The sequence below is a fragment of the Panicum virgatum genome, chromosome 1N (assembly GCF_016808335.1).
Source record: "Panicum virgatum strain AP13 chromosome 1N, P.virgatum_v5, whole genome shotgun sequence".
NCBI lineage: Eukaryota > Viridiplantae > Streptophyta > Magnoliopsida > Poales > Poaceae > Panicum > Panicum virgatum.
The window spans coordinates 20,446,602-20,463,087 of NC_053145.1; the positions used below are offsets into that span (position 1 = coordinate 20,446,602).

A 16,486-nucleotide genomic window follows, 5' to 3' on the forward strand; every position below is an offset into this window, starting at 1 on the left:
GGATTTTTGGCGCGGGTGAACCCTCTGCAGTTTTCCCCTCCCTCCCTCTCCCTTTTGCATTACTTGGCCGCATCGCTCCATCGCCAAAACGCTTGAGAGTTAGCTATTAGACCAGTCTCAGTAAAAATATCATCAACACAGTTATCAAAATTGAAAACTTGAGAACTATGCCAGTGGAGTGTCATGGTGATGACACTCCTCTCACATTTCATGATACTCCTCTCTTCTTTCTCCTTATACTATTAGTACATGTTAGCAAATTTAATATCTATGATACTCCCATTGAGATTGGTCTTATTGCTAGAGCTGGACAAAAAACTCACAGCTCGTAATTAGCTTTTGTAATCTTCTAGATATTTCTTCAATGAGTTCATCTCGTAACTACCACTAAGCTCATGTTAGGAATTATTATAAATAATATCTTGTGATTTCTACAAGATTATACAAAATCACGCTTTTGCCTCGTGTTAGGCATAAATGTTCAAAATTCTAAAAGGTGTAAGTCAACTCATCCTTTTCTCTATCAAGCTCGAATGTTCCCTAGGCAACTGTTTCGATGGTCTCTTGTAGTCTATATGTTGCGGCCTATATTCTTTCACCAAAAATGCACTCGCCATTATCTAGGTTCAAGCTTCCGCCATGAGCATAAATTCCACTGAGATAAATAAGAGGGATGGATGTGGGTTTCTCTACTAGTAACAAAAGTACCCGTATGTTCTCATCCTCCCAAAATATGTCCCCAAAACTGATTGCAGATTCGGCTCTTGTTTACCAGTACAATTTTTATGTAGGAAAAAAACAATCGGTTATGATCAAGGTGCCAGGCTTCAACTAACACATAGCCCATCCACCTAGCAATCAACATTTTCAACATCAGAGTACAAGACCAATGTTACTCAAAATAATCATGGAATAGTATACACATAAATAGCTTAACCAAGTGATAAGACCCAAAGATAAATCAAATGGTTTATTCATAAGGTTTTCTGAAAAGATCATTACAATTGTAAAATAACAGACACTAAGAGCAAAATAGTTCTCATCATTTTCCATTTAGAAACTCCTTTAGTTTATAGGCAGTTCCTCGGCTAAGAGGCCAAACATTGGTGAAGAGAACCAAACTTGTTTTTTTCAATAAGCTAGTACCTGTGTAGGAAGCAGGAAAGATTACTTTTATCAATAGTGTTTAGCATTGCTTGCCAAAGATGACAAGTAGTGGTGTGGCAGAGGAATTAGGGGTTTTACTGACTGGAAACGAAGATGAACGATGGCAAGCAATGCTCACGCTCCCACGGAAGTCGATTTGTGCTCAATCTATGCCTCACTGACACGATGATCCTCTCAGCTTATAATTGCCGACAATAACAACCAATATCAAACTAGCAAGATTCCCCCAATAGCTGCTAACAAACCTGGACCTGCTAACCAGTGTTTTAAAGACAACAAGGCGACATAAGAGCAAGTATTATAGTAAACTGTGAGCAGATTGAATGATGAGATGGAAAGAGAAGAGAGGGGGAGAGAGAGAGAAAGCAGGTTGTTAGCTTACAACCGGCTTTGCCGGCTTCAACACAAGAACCAAGAAAACTTATGAGAAAGATACACGGCGCCGGCGCAGGAGCATGAGGTGTGCGTGAGCAAGAGATGCGTCGGGGAAGAAGATACACAGTGGAAGAGATTAGAGCCAGTGTCCCGCAACCGCCGGCCCCTTGCGCATGTTCAGAGAGAGGCCCAGTCCATACCAGCTCTTTGGGCCCTATAGCGTCCATAGCCCGTCACACACCTAATGTTTTTTTAGTGGAGTCACATACCTAATGTGAAGAGCGCTCTAATGCAAATGGGCTTTTAGTGAAATAATGGCAGCAAATAAATATACCCACGATCCTCGTTCCATAGTTACGTTCCGGGTACATCGTCCCAAATTCACTGGGATCGTGATCCCAACATCAAACCAAACGTTCCAAAAATGTATACCCCTTGGAGAACCGGGAACTTAAAATTATCGATCCACGTCCCACGTACCACGTTCCTTGTACCTACATACCAGGAACTTTTGTGACTGACAGCAAATTGAACAAGCCAGAGACTGAAATCACTACATTATACCCGGATACACTTTCGCATCTGACGTCTGGACCTACAATGACAGTTACAACCAAATTCCAGATTAGTGAAAAAAAAATGTAGACAGGAATTACTCTTAGCAGTTAGCACTATGCGAAGGTCAAAAAACATGAGGTTAAATAGTATGACATTGTCAAGGGATGAAAGCAGTGCCATGTCATACAAAAATGCCAGGATTAATTAGCCTGTTTTGTATATCAGGCTATGTTTTATGATTCCATGGTAGTATGAGTGCATGTGGATTTCATAAAATGCATGCAGCAGAACAAAAAAGATGATAAAGAAACAAATGGGACTGAAAATCAGAACAGAGATCACTTCATAGGGTATTAAAGATCAATATATTATTTATAATACATTAACTGGTAAAACATTAAGCAAAAGACAATTGTTTGATCTATCACACCCATTGTCTTTTGCCCATATGTATATGGATGAACACATACCTGACTTCCTGAGTCAAATGAATACATTTTAATATTTCTGGAAATAACTACATAAAACAAGGTATGAACATCCTATATTGCAATATGGGGAATATTATGCTTCAGATTGCTGATGTTTCACCTGTTATTACTAGAGCTTTTTGTTGGGGAATCAACTTCGTTTAACAGGAACTTCAGTATCTCATAGTACAGTAAATAAATATAAACTATATTCTAATATTCTATTTCCATATTCAATCATCCATGTAAATCTATTCTTTGTCCTTTTGTTGTAATACTTTGATCTGTCTTTTTTACATTTCGTTACAGCCCAGCACTCTATCCTTTCTAACCAAGGATATCCGTATTTTCAGTTTTTGACAACATAGCATTAATCCTATGAAAGCCTAACTGCCTAAGCTATTGAAAACTGCGGCAGCAACCTTCTATAAGGTTTAGTTTAGAAGAACTGAAACACAAATAAGGTTCCACCATCCTCAAAGACCTGACCAGCAGACAATAATTTATGAAACGGGGCTTTGAGATGCCTAATGTATACTCTAATGTGGTGTGTTACTTCATCCTGTGAGATGATAACACAAACTCTAGTCTAATGACAAAGTACTAATTATGAAATAGAGTGTAATACAATAGTAGTATATAAATAACTAGTGCCTAGCATTTTCTCTCTTCACTTTTCTACTCCATATAAGCAAACATCTAACTTGGAGTCATGGACACCCTTATAGTTAGCTGATAAATTTTTAAGAGATGTATATATGTTGGGAAATGCTTCACTACATATACTATATATGTTGTAAACACATAGCTTTAAGTTAGGAAACATATGGTTGTTAGGCAGTTAGGATCCTAGGAATAAGATTTTACTGGTTAAGATTGGGTTCGGTAGTTTAACATTAGCTATCAGGGAGTATCGTGATCCATGTGGCATGAGGAATACAACCTTACAATCAATTTGGACTTGGCTCAGAGTCTCATCACTCTGAATCCCATTCTGTGTTACTATGTCCTCTTCATTTCCAAAAAAGAAAAAAAAACATAACACATACACGGTGGAGACAATTGTAATATGGGAGTCAAGGCATCAATTCAATGCAAATGTAAAAAGGAGTAATTATGTTGTGGACATAGAGTCTAGCAAAAATGATGTTCTTTACGGAGTCGAGGGCTCAAGGCATCAGGTTCGATGCATTTTAACACAGTAATTCTGTTGTCAACCTAGAGTCTGGAAAAAAAAATGAAGTTCTTTACTAGAAAGCTCCAAGAAAAGGAATGATTGCCTGAATACTTAAACAACCATTTGATACATGTTGAGCTTTATTTGATCGCACTAGTTTCAAAAAATTGAACGAATCAATCAACATTTGAGCTCAGAGATGGAATAATAAAATGATGCAACTTATGGAAGATGCAGCACATTTATGAACATTTGTTACGATGCTAGTTTGACACTGTCTAATCATCACAACACCACATAGAAATGAGTTTTTGGTAGCATAAACTGGAGGATCTACAGCAGATAAGATACGAATAGGGTTTCCATTAAATAATTTTTGTGATATACAAGCAACAAAAGAGAAAATTCATCGTCATTAAAAAGATAGATATATCCAAAGTTCACAAGACAAAATCCTTACCTTGTTGCTATATATTCTTCAATTAATTTCTCTTCATCTTCAGTAAACATAAACCACTTGTCTTTATTTGCCAGTAACTCATCATCACCATACTCTGACATAAACATGTTATCACGAGTTAGTAATGTAATATTCCAGATGCTAGAACAAGTAAATCAAATGTTACTGCACAATAACTTCAAACAAAACCTTGAAGTAATATTGCTGTGTTATCACAGTAGCCATCTAGCTTCCAGTACGCTAACCCTTTTTCTACCATCAGAGGCTTGGTCCAAAGGCCTCCCTGCTTTGCTATTGCTGCCATATCTGAGAAGCAAAAGATGAAAATTAATACTAACAGCTAGCTCAATTTGTTTACACACTACAGAATAAGATAAACAAAAAGTGTGCAAAACAATGACACACTGCCCAAAATGTTTTGCTTGAAAAGTCAAGACAGTCTGTATAGTAAATATAAGTTGAGAAAATGTGATTCCCAGATAATCTGCACTCTTCTGGTAACTATCAGGCTAAATGACACCAATATATGCAAGTAACATTACAACAAAATAAGAATACAATAGATAATAGACAGATGAAACTCCTCACGATACATAAATTATCGCAATGGGGTAACTGCTTTTACTAAACATTGTGAATGAAGCACGAAATGAGATCCAAAATAAAGGGGTGTGGGGTGCCCCATGCTTGCTTCAGTTTTGATTTATTACCCGTGGAATCAGACTATAATGAAAGAATTTAAAATCATAGCAAATAAAAATGAAATCCAAAACAATCCTTCTCGACATGCACTCAAGTTTGCTACTTCTAATGGCATATTTTCTAGAAAATATAAGGTAGTTCTATCCAAATAAGAGACATTTTTCCATCCTTTTCACATGACAAATTATGGCGACTGGATCTGCATTTAGTGGCTCTCAGCTCCCAGTTTACACTATTTAATCACCTGAACCTACAGCAACCCTCTATCAGCTGGCACAAGCTGTCAGGCCCACAGTTTTGTTAAGCCCAGCGAAATATGCTCACTCAGCACACATAAATCTATGGAAGCCCATAACCCACTCTAAGCATCGGCACAATGGCATGGCTGGTTTTATGCCCAACATTGTAACTAAAAATATTATGCTAATGGGCACTGACATAAGTATAAATAATTCAACAACATTTTTTCTGAATTTTTGGCTCAAGATTTAAAAATGCAGAAAGCTAAAGAGAATTGTGCCATGAAAAACCATAAAATAATAAATTCAACTAATCAAACAAATGGGGAATTGAGAAAACGCATAAAACTAAAAAAATTGAAGTGGAAAGTTCCAGATGTATTCAGTCGTATTGTTCTGACCATTTATGGCTGAACGCTTGACTTCCTGTGCTTCCTTCATTTGGGAAATAAGATCCTTATTTTCTTCACTGTTAAGGGCTGCTGTTTCATTGGGTGAAAGTATTGGTTTATCCATGTGGCCCTTTAGCCTTTCCTTTAGCTCTTTTTCCTATGAAACACAAAAAAGTGTTGTAGAATGCTTCAAGGTCATGGTCCTAGAAAGAGAAGGCTCTCCAAGCTCAATACCTTTTCTTTTGCGGTGCGGACTTTTTCTCTGGCAGTATTCATTGCTTCAGCAGCAACATCATTTTGCATGTCAATCCAGTTCCTCAACTTGCTAGACAAAGTTAGAAATCATTAACAGAGTAATAACTAATAATATACTCTCACTATTCTTTTATGACTTATAATCAAGGTTTTTAAAGCGGTAAGGCGAGGCGAGGCGACTGACTACCGCCTTGTGCTTAAAGCAACTAAAGCGTAAGGCGAGGCGACGCCTTTCCAATAGACAAAACAGCAGGATAGAGCAGTAGGATTAAGAAAAAAAAAAGAAAAGAAAAGGGAGAAAAGAAAGAAGCAGGAGTGATAAATGGGCCGGCCCGGGCCTTCATGCAGCCCATGTGGCCCATCTCCCTCTCCTGGCACATTGAAACCTAGCCCTTTCCTACTCTCCTCAGAGGCTGTGACCTCCCTCCCCCCCTCCCTCCCTAAACCCTCCCTCCCCCCCCCCCCCTCCCGCCCCCCCCCCCCCACCCACCCCTCCCTCACGGCCTCGAGTGCCGGCGCCGGCACTCTCTCTCGCACGGCTCCACCCCTCCCAGCGTCTCTCCCTTCCCTCTCTCCCCTCCAGGTGAGCTATTGCCACCGGCAGCTTCCTCTATGCTGCTTCCCCTCCCTTCCCTCCCTGCTCTGCGGGCTCAGATCAACCCCATTGATGTCCAAGGCGGCACCAGTGCTATCTCTCGCGCGGCTCCGCCCCTCCCAGCATCTCTCCCTTCCCTCTCTCCCCTCCAGGTGAGCTATTGCCGCCCACAGCTTCCTCTATGCCGCTTCCCCTCTCTTCCCTCGCTGCTCTGCGGGCTCAGATCGACTCCGTCGATGTCCAAGGCGGATGCTGGTTAAGCGACTCCGACAGCTTTTTTAGGCGACGCCTTGAAAACCATGCTTATAATTTGTGCTAGCACATAAAATTTTATTTGTCCCCCATGACCGATACACATTTAGTTAGGCAGTGATATTCTATGAGAGAATAGTCAGTTCTTTATGTTTTATAACATTGAATAATAAAAGAACAATTTCACTTCTGAAACATAAAAAAGGAGAGAGGCAATGAAGTGAATTAATTACTGTAAATGTTGTAAACATTACTTACTCAGTAGAGAGGGTCTCATCACACAGAAAATTCAGGACACGCAGCTTGCAAGAAGGGCTCAAGTTTTTATATCCTGATACTCCCTGATTTAAACAGTCATGAGGCAATTCTTTTGATGTAAATGCTGATTCACTGATATATTTGCCAACATCGACTACCCATGCATCTCCATCTCTCGTGTAAGCCAGAGGCCTGGGAACAAAAGTAACATTTTTTATTGACTGCATTCAAACAAAATTGCAAGGAGCTCAACTTGGAATGTTCTTACTTCTTCCCCTTTTCTTCTTGAATGACCGATAACAATTTTATGTGAAACTCAGCAACAACTGAGGATACCAACCGAAGTTCACGACCTCCAACTACATCTTGAAGAATTCTTTCTGGGTGCTCTTTCCTTATTTGGAAAAACTGTTTGAGAACATTTCTGTATTATATTACATAATTTAATGTGTCATGAAAGTATGTATACATGATAGAGCAAATTGAAATGTTGAATGGAAAGAATTAAAATGTATCTGTTTGGTTATTCATTTCAGGTAACAAAAGTTTGATCTCTGCATTATTCCTACATACAGAAAAATAATTAAAACTAAGGTCGAATTGCTCCTGCTATAAAGAAAATCATAATAACATCAGTTCTAAAAAAGTCACTATACTTTGAATTGTTTGCCAAAAACTTGTCATGGTGTAGCAGGTCACAGCTACCAAAATACTCAACTATTATTAGTGATTTTAATACTGCAGTATACTGATGCTATTACAGATAAGGGTTCTTAGTCACTAGCTCACCATGTAATGATTGCTATAGTGTCCGCAGACAATTGGTGAGGTACAGTAACCAGCTAAATCTACAAAGTTGCGTGCAGCAACTCATCAGTACAAATACAGTTTAAGCTTAATTTGACAATTTTCAGTCTTGTTTTACCTCGTACTCTTTCCTTCTTCTAAGTTCTGAGATGGATGAACAAGTTCTAGCACGTATGTTTGTCAACAAAAAAGACAACAAAAACAACAACAGCATAGCCTTTTGTCCCAAGCAAGTTCAGGTAGGCTAGAGATGAAACCCAAAAGAAACAAGGATAAGAGAAACACAAAAAAGACACAAGACAGAAGGTAGAGATAGGGGTAAACAGAGATAGAAACAGAGGTCACGGTTCATGCACGTTGATTGCTAGTCTCCAAGCGCTCCTATCCATAATGCAATGTCAAACTATTGTTGACATGAACAAAAGGAAGAATGAACATGCACGACCTCCATCCATCAACTTCAACGTCTAGTAATTAATGTACCATAAAAAAACGCAAATATCTTATATTTGCATCAAAATATATCTATGCTGCAGACATATTAAAAATATGAACCAGAATATCGAGGCCACAAATTTGCCACTATACCTTATCCTCTAAAAAGACTCATTGAAACCCCTGTTCCGTGAATATTTATGCATCCAAGATTGAAATTAAGCAAATAATAGCACAGAATCAAAATCAGATTCTGTTATACATTTCACGTATTGGCACTTCCACCATTTATTGTGTGCTAATATGTACCTTGTCCTAGTGTATTTTTGTAAACGATAACAATTTTCAAATGAACTAAAAGCTATGGCTTGTCTTTGAGGAAATTCCATCTTTGTGAATCACTATGTTTAGTGACTTAAAAACTTGAATGAAGACATTACACACAGAACTACATGAACACACCGCAAATATAGTATACTTAAAATAGAAACACCAATATCTATACATATATGTATAACTATGTGTTTCCAAATTAAAACACTTAAAGTGCATTCTCAAAGCAAAAAATTAGCACGCATTACAAAAAATAGAAATATAGATTTTTTTTTGTTCATTCTTTTTCCTCATTAATGAACTTAAACAGGATATCCAAATCCTGGCAACCCAAAAAAATAGTGGCTGGGCTAGGGTGAAGATAGGGTTCAGGTATTTTCTCTGCCGGCTTCGTTGACGTTCCTTCTCAGTTATAATACCATGGGGTCTGTTTTTCCCACCAGCCAAGTTTTTTTTAAATGAACTTAAACAAGGACATCTAAAAAGCTATGCATCTAAACCCAAAACAAGAATCAGACCCTTTAACACAATAATTATTGGCACTTTCATGAACTAACAACATATGTTCAAGTTCTATCTAGGTTGGCCATGTGCCTGGATGTGCACTACCTTGGAGAGACCTATTAAACCAGGAATACTCATCTGCCCTATTCAGGGGCAAAGCTCCTAATATGGAGTTGAGATCGACATGTCAAAATATGAATAGAATTGCTCACTTCTGGCAAGAAATCAAGCCTAATAAGCATGGTCAGTTATGCATGACAGCAGCACTTCAACAATCTACACATGAGTTATTCCGAACCAAATTTAGAGGCAAGGAATCAATGCCTCAATGCAACATAACGTGATCCCTGGTTGCGGGAACAACACTCCAGCACAAAGACCTCCCTATCTCCTTAAGATCAGGGGTAAGTTCAAAAAAAGGTTCAGATGTTTCTCTCTCACATCTTGCATCGTCATCCACAAGCTCCATAAGTCCATAATCACTTGCCGATCCAAATATCCCTTTATGGTTTGCATCCCCACAAAACACCAATGGCATGCTTAGTGCATCAATTCCTAACTTCTAGAAAACTCTAATGTTTAACTATGATTGTGGTTAGCAGCGAAAGGTGTACATGCAAAGCAGCTAAAGAGTTCACAGGACATCAAATCATGGCAATACTCAAACTTTCAGATATCTGAACCCAAATCTGACCATTATGTTTTGCATATGCAATCCAGATGTTATGAAAACAAGGCATGCACCATTTATTTATTGACTTTGACTACCTCTGCGAATGCGCGGCAGAATTCTAGAAACTGAATTGCAGCCCCAATATCCTCATTGTCAAGCTGTGCACCTGCAATGTTAGTGACCGGAGTACCCCTGGGTAGTGCAATGTTATTATGGAGAACATCAGGGCTCTCATTCCTTTCATCAGCAGGATTCTTCTTTACACCGTGCTGGAGCTTCCTCCTTTTCTTGATACAGACAGGGGGACGTGCATTGAGATCAACGCCTATATTTTCATCCCCTTCACCTCCTGGAACTGTATTGAGATCAATGCCTACACTTTCATCCCGTTTAGCAGCCACCTTATCAGCAGCATCTGTCTCTCGGGACCTCTTTGTGCCCTGATGCTTGTTTATAACAGTTGTGTCAGCAAAGCATATCAACCAGAATGCAGGATTGTATGGTACAACTGAGAATACAGAGTAAAACAGCAATACCTTGTCACTACCATTCATCTTGAGTATCGCTTGTGTAGCAGCCACCATGTCTGACCCCTTTTCAAGGAGATCATGGACAGAGGTACACCCTGAAGCCTTGGCAATGTGGGCCATTATTCCTGTTGGCATCTCACCCTTCTTCTTTCTGATCAAACAACGACAAGACATAAGAAAATATAGATTCCCCACCATGACAATTGAATTGAGCACCATCACCCCAAATCATCTATGCTCGCTCACCTGCAGAAGCTGCAGTTACATATACCCCTGCACTTGGGGCAGATCCAGTCCTCCTTCCCTTCCGCCTCTTCAGCATTCTCACCGTACCTAAGGAAACCAGACCAGCCTAAAGTTGAGAAAGAAACTGCCCGCGCTGAGAATAAATGGAGGGTAACTATTTACCTGTTGAGGAGGCATTTGCGGCAGTACTTGATTGGGCACGGGCCCTTCTTCTTGACCTGCTTGCATGCTGCCGCGAAGTCCATTGTCTTTTGGCGGCACTGCCGAAGAGGAAACAATAGCAGTGAAGCCATCTACACACCTCAGATGAGAAGTCAAAAGCAGGGGAGAACTAGAAGGAAGAGCATGTTAGCTCACCTGGTGGCAGGTCTTGCCATTATCTGGATCGTAGATCCGGCAGCCAACAACCCGGACTTTGGGCACCGGGTTGCACTTCTTAGCATTCACCTCAGGCAATATCACCTCCAGCGGCTGCGGCTCCAACACCTCGACACTCTCTGGTGATGCGGCCATCCCAAGTGGCCGGCGATGAGCTCAAAGAACGGAAAGGGGGAACCTAATTCACAGTGGCTCAGATCGTGTTTGGTTGGAGCACTGCAAACGCTAACGTAAATGTTAATAAATCACTTCGTAAATGTGAAGGGAATGGTGGAAAGTAGCGATTGTTTGGTCCAGCCACGGTATCAAATCTCATGGAAGCATTATGTTAATCATGAACATCTGACATGGACCGAGCTCCTCGTACAACTACCTCCGGTGAACCCTTCACCAGTCACCACTCCTTAAGCCAAGTCCCCTTGACACTGCCTTAAAGGTCACGATGGCCGCCACAATGACCTCCATCCGCAGCACCGCCATGGCAAGGTAGACAGATCGAGGGGTGGGAGAGGGGCTGGACATATCAATGAGGCCTTGCCGACGATGGGGATCCACGACATTTAGGGAAACCTGCTCTAGCTGGGCAAGCAGAGGGGTGGGCGGCGGTGGTGCTGTTCAAGCAAAGGGTTTGTTGAGGAAGACAAGCGTTATGAGAGCCAGTCAAGTAAGGCTTGAATAGACTTGAATAGACCCGGTATCAGATTTCATGTAAGGCTTCGTTTTGCAACCGCAGAGGATAAACCATCCCCACCAACCCAGATCTGGTTAATCAATCACTGGCACTACTGTTTTTGGTATTTGGTAACGAGAGAGTTTTGGAACCAAGGGTTAATCACCGATGGCCTCCAGAACATGAGCTCCCATCTTCCAATTGCAGAACGTGCAGATGTGATGTTCAGAACACATGTTCAGTTCCAATTGCAAATAACAAAATGATGTACACATGTTCAAATTGGCAATTCCATATCAGTAGAAAATTAATACCCAAGCATAATGTCTGGCTCAGTACAAACACAACATGCAGCCTGAGCTCCCCAACCCATGTTGCCCAATAAAGTACAATCTTCCAGAATCCATATCAGTACAAAAATTGTCCAAACAAAATACTCCCCATGAATAGACTAGCAGTGAGAATAGACTAACATCACATCTGATGAGCAACTAGGCGATCACCCAATGGCAAAACTGAAAGTGAAATAATGCATGATAACAAAATAAATAAAAAATCAGTGATACTGGTTCAGTAAGGTTCAGTAAGATAAACAATATTCAGTGACTCATAATGGATCAAAAGCTTTCACAATTGCAGACCTTGACTGAACTTTCATTATTAAAATTTTGAATCTTGATGAGACACATGCATGACAACAGGAGTATGGCTATACAGTAAAGCAATTATCCCCAAACAATCCAGATAAGCTAGGACTTCATAGAGCAGTGTTGTCAGTGCCTAACTGAATGTTCAAATGGGACAATGTCCAAGCCATCTCAATCAGCTCCAGAAGACTAGAAATTAGAGGATACGTGAATAGAACAGTATTCAGCATTCAGTGAACAAAACAGTATTCAGTGACTTAAAAATAAACTGGACCAGAATGGTATTTAGTTAAAAAAACGTTAAGTTGCTAACCTAGCTTGGAATTAGAGGATGTGCGATCAAATAGAAGTGCTAGCAGCACCTATTCATTAGAAGAAGCACTAAGAAACCACAAAAATTAAAGTGCTAGCAGCACCTACATTTGCAAATTACAGCTATTCACTAGTAATAATTGCACCTACAAATCTGTACTTTAACTATCCCAAAAGAAATGTCATAGATTTTGTCAGACCTTGTAATATACAACACAAAACCATATTTAAGCACTTCGCAATAGCTACTAAAATCTGCAGGTACATGTACTTTGCAATAGCTCACCTTTTGTGGCTCCAAAATTGAGATTTTCAAACAAGACTTTGTTCGTCAATATGATAACATTCTGGACTGTCTGGCGATGAGGATTCCTGCTGCGGCCGCTGCCCCTGAACAGAACATTTTTCAGTTAAAAATAAGCTTAATAAGTTGCTAGGGGCTCCTATTTAGAAGCGTTACTAAGAAACCACAAGAAATAAGGTGGAAAAAATGACATGCAGCATTAACAAAATCACAAGAATAAGATGGAAAAATAGAAGACAAGCAGTATCAGCAAAATCACACAAATAAGATGGAAAAAAAGGAGAAGCAGTACCAGCAAAATAAGGTACAAATATGTTAGAAAATTGCTGATCCCAACACTAACAAACAAAGAACTTAAGTCGAGATTAATGCAGTGCTCTTGAAGTCCTGTTTAAGTGACATTTACCCCCCAAAAACGGGAGAGAATCCTTATCTGCACTGTTACTCAGAACACAGTTGAGACAACAGAAAATAGATAGGTATGGGAGCCTGACGAATGGGAGAGTCCTTATCTGAAGATTCTGAACTGTAAATCCGACTGCCAAGAATCATGATTATAGAGCGCAAATAGATAGGCATTCAAATATGATCTCAGTGATGAAGTAATTAAGAGAGCACGAACCACGAAGTTCATCAATTTGGTCGGCGCAATTTACAGGAAGGGAATAGCGAAGTGAAGTAGCCATGGGTGAAAAATAAGGAAATAGGCGCACAAAATGAAGTGAATCATTGATTTTAAGTTAAAGTAAGGGCGGAGCTTTCTCTTTCGGTTGAAGGACTAAATTCTATTTAAGGGTGCTTGTGATTTTTCATGCAACTAGTAGCAGGCGGTGATAACAAAAACTACAGGATGCCCAAGCACAACTAGCAATAGATCAAAGCCCCTAAAATTTGCAGGTAACACTGGTGTGGCCGCTGCCCTGGGGAAGAAAAAAGGGGTACGACAGCCCCCAACCGTTTTTCGTAAAGAGGAAGCAACCAGCTTCCCTGTCGAGAAAACCCCCCGAACCCTGTCTGCGCCAGCGACCCGAACCCGGTCTGCGCCAGCGATTTTTCTACCCACGGGCGGAAATTCGCCCCACGCTGGGTTCGAACCCAGACCTGTGGTGTGTGCTTCGACCAGCTGGTCTAGCATCCTTTGGCGCTGCCCTGGAGAAGAAAAGCAACCAGAACGGATTTGACACCAGCAAGAAACCCATTCTCGTGGATCTGGCACAGGAGCATGGGATTTAACCTGACAAGAAAGGGAGGAGAGGAGGGGAAGGGCACCTGGAGGAGCCGCTACCATCAGAACCGACGCCGACGGCGGAGCAGGCGCTGCAGCTACCGTCTATCTCGAACCCTAACAAGAAAAGAAAGGGATGGGAAGGAGGAGAATGGGGAGAGTGAGGCGGAGGAGGGGATTGGGGATAGGGGAGCTCGAGGAGGCATACCTGGATCCGCGCGCCGTCGTCGGAGTAAATGGAACCGGAGAGCGCGGGCGGTCTTTGCGGGAGCGCAGCGCGAAGCGACGCAGCGGAAAAAAATTGGGTGGGGACGGTCCCCATATCCCTCACCAAAATCGATTGCTGCCACGTGGCAGTAAAGCCAATCCGACGTCTCCTGCTTAAGCAGACGATCCTCCCGTGGAAAGGCTTCCGCGACTCAGTTCGGCTCTTTCCAACAGCCAGCCCAGCGGGCTCTGTTCGTTTAGAAAATATTAAATATATTATACCAGCAGTGAAAATAATTATATTATATTACCTCTTATTAACCATAGCAGTTGTGATTAAAAATTGTGTTATTTATTTGATTTCCGGCACAGCACACACAGGGTGAAAAGAATCTGAGGTGATACTTCGAACCGAAGGAAAACAGAGACCCGTGACCCCTCCGTGTCGCCTCCGCGTTGGGCGACCGGGGGGCGAACCCGCCGCTGTCGCTCCCCCCCCTCCCCACTGCTCCCTCCGTCACGCCGCCGCCCGAGGGGCCTCTGGAAGCCCGTGAGGCGTCGAGGACGGCAGTGGCACCGCCTTTCCTCTGGCTCGGGGCATCGGGACGGGCGCGGCCGCCCGGTCTCTGTGGGTGACCGCCGGCGGCGGCGGAGCTTGGAGGCCTCAGATCCAGCGTCCTCACGGCCAGATATGGTGGCTGCGTGGCGGCGGTGGTGGCCTCGGCCGGCGCGGCTGCGGCCTGGGCGGGGCGTGTCGTCGCGGCAGCTCGCGGTTGCCCTGGGGCGCAGTTTCGGCGGCGTCCGGGCGGGTGCAGCAGGGGGCTGCTCCCCCTTCTATGCTCCCTGGTTGGCGGCGGCGGGCGTCTTCACGGCGGCGAAGGATGGAGCCCTCAGATCCGGCGTGGCCCCGGCCGGGGATCTGGTGGCTGCGCGATAGGGGCGCGCGAATGTGCATGGGGGCGGCTGGCACTGGGCAGCGGCGGCGGCTGGTGTGTGATGGCGCAGGGGGCGGCTGCGGCTGGCGCGGTGGCGTCGGCGACGACTGCAGACGGATGTCGCCTGCTCCGCCTGTTGGTGGGGCCAGGGGTGTTTTCTACGCGCGGGCGACGGGGTCTGAGACGTAGGGGCTGGTGCTCCCCTTCTCCTCCTCGATGGCGATGCTAGTCCGGCGCCGCCTTGGTGGTGGGGCTGGGGGGCTGGTTGGTGCTTGCTGGTGGCGTCGTGGTGGTGCTTCAGGCTGTGCCGGGCTTTTCTGGTGGAGGCGTTGCGAAGGCGAGTTGGAGCGGGCTACGGGCTTAGCCAAGATCGTGCGGCAGCCATGGTGCTGAGTCGGATGAAAACCTTTCACTGATGCTTTTATCAGTGGCGATGGTGGCGGCGCCCTTGTGGTGTCGTTCTCCCTGCTGGGGGCATCATTGTGAGGCACCATGTTCCTACTGCACGTGACTCTTTAGGGTGAAAACCCGGTCCATCTATGGACGTGCGACGGCGGCGCCATTGGCGTCGTGCCCTTGTTGGAGGCGTCGCATCTGGATTCTGGAGTCCCGCCTTGGCCAGGCTGTGGTGGTGGTTGGTGGTGTTGCCCGCGCGTAGTGGCCGAGGTGGTGCGCGTGGTCCGTGCTGGCAGGGAGGTGCTGAGGACTCATGGGTGCTGGAGGTCTTGAGCTGGCGCACATGGTGCAGTGGCGATCCCGGTGACGGCTGGGCAGAGGTTGTTGCTTTCATAGCGGTTTCAAATATCTGAGTCCTTGGCAGAGGAGTGAGAGGCGGTGGGTGAGGCGAGGCTCCCACGCAGAGTGGCCAGGATCAGTGTTTCCCATCGGCGCTGCGACGGGAGTGTTCTGCTGATGCACCACTTGAGCGAGGGGTTCGACAATCGTGTGCGCGGCTTGAGGGTGATATTCCCATGGTGGAGGAGTTCGGGCTGCCGCTCAGGCCTGCAGCGGGCCGCGACATTTGGCGTGGCACAATATTGATGACGGCGGCGCAGTTCGCAGGTGGTTTCTTTTGGCTCCTCTCCCAGGTTGTGGCGGTGTAGTGTTTTGTTGTGTGCGTTGTTTGTGTGGTGCTGGTGTTCGATTCGGCACGTTATGTATGATTGCTTCTTTTCGGCACAGTGTGGCAGTGCTCCTGCCTTTTATTTCAAAAAAATTTGATTTCCTATATTCTCAATAAATACAAATGCATTGGACTAGAAAAGTATCATCTACATAAATATTTGATTGGTTCCACGCCCTTCTTAATGCAATTTTTCTTAGTATTTGATATTGCTTAATTATATGATATTTACTACAAACTAAACTAATAGTCTTTGT

General features: G+C 43.3%; 1 protein-coding gene across 11 annotated transcripts; it reads right to left on the minus strand.

Annotated features, from left to right (window-relative positions):
• Positions 1-957: 957 nt before the first annotated feature.
• On the minus strand, positions 958-14,314 carry LOC120655483. 11 transcript variants are annotated; one of them, XM_039933327.1, is made up of 15 exons: positions 14,173-14,253; positions 14,009-14,081; positions 12,722-12,825; positions 10,786-10,984; positions 10,591-10,688; positions 10,429-10,515; positions 10,189-10,333; positions 9,748-10,098; positions 7,169-7,308; positions 6,901-7,092; positions 5,775-5,865; positions 5,550-5,697; positions 4,397-4,513; positions 4,208-4,301; positions 1,844-2,137 (listed from the first exon to the last, which is right to left on the minus strand). In XM_039933327.1, the coding sequence occupies exons 4-15, from the start codon at positions 10,939-10,941 to the stop codon at positions 2,101-2,103; spliced, it is 1,656 nt and encodes a 551-aa protein (XP_039789261.1). In that variant the 5' UTR covers positions 10,942-10,984; positions 12,722-12,825; positions 14,009-14,081; positions 14,173-14,253; the 3' UTR covers positions 1,844-2,100. The 11 variants fall into 11 exon arrangements, 9 of the variants coding, with proteins under 9 accessions (XP_039789261.1, XP_039789262.1, XP_039789256.1 ...); XM_039933328.1 differs by having other exon boundaries at positions 9,748-10,092; positions 10,786-11,022; positions 14,173-14,215; XR_005667542.1 differs by adding an exon at positions 958-1,146 and having other exon boundaries at positions 1,250-2,137; positions 7,169-10,092; positions 10,786-12,825; positions 14,173-14,314.
• Positions 14,315-16,486: the final 2,172 nt, after the last annotated feature.

Coding starts and splice junctions, on each gene's coding strand:
- LOC120655483 (XM_039933322.1), bottom strand. CDS start 10,941: ATGGCCGCATCACCAGAGAGTGTCGAGGTGTTGGAGCCGCAGCCGCTG. Junction 7,093..7,168: donor CAAGAAGAAAAGGGGAAGAA/GTAAGAACATTC, acceptor TTTTGTTCCCAG/GCCTCTGGCTTACACGAGAG. Junction 4,514..5,549: donor CAAGCGTTCAGCCATAAATG/GTCAGAACAATA, acceptor TTTGCTTCTCAG/ATATGGCAGCAATAGCAAAG.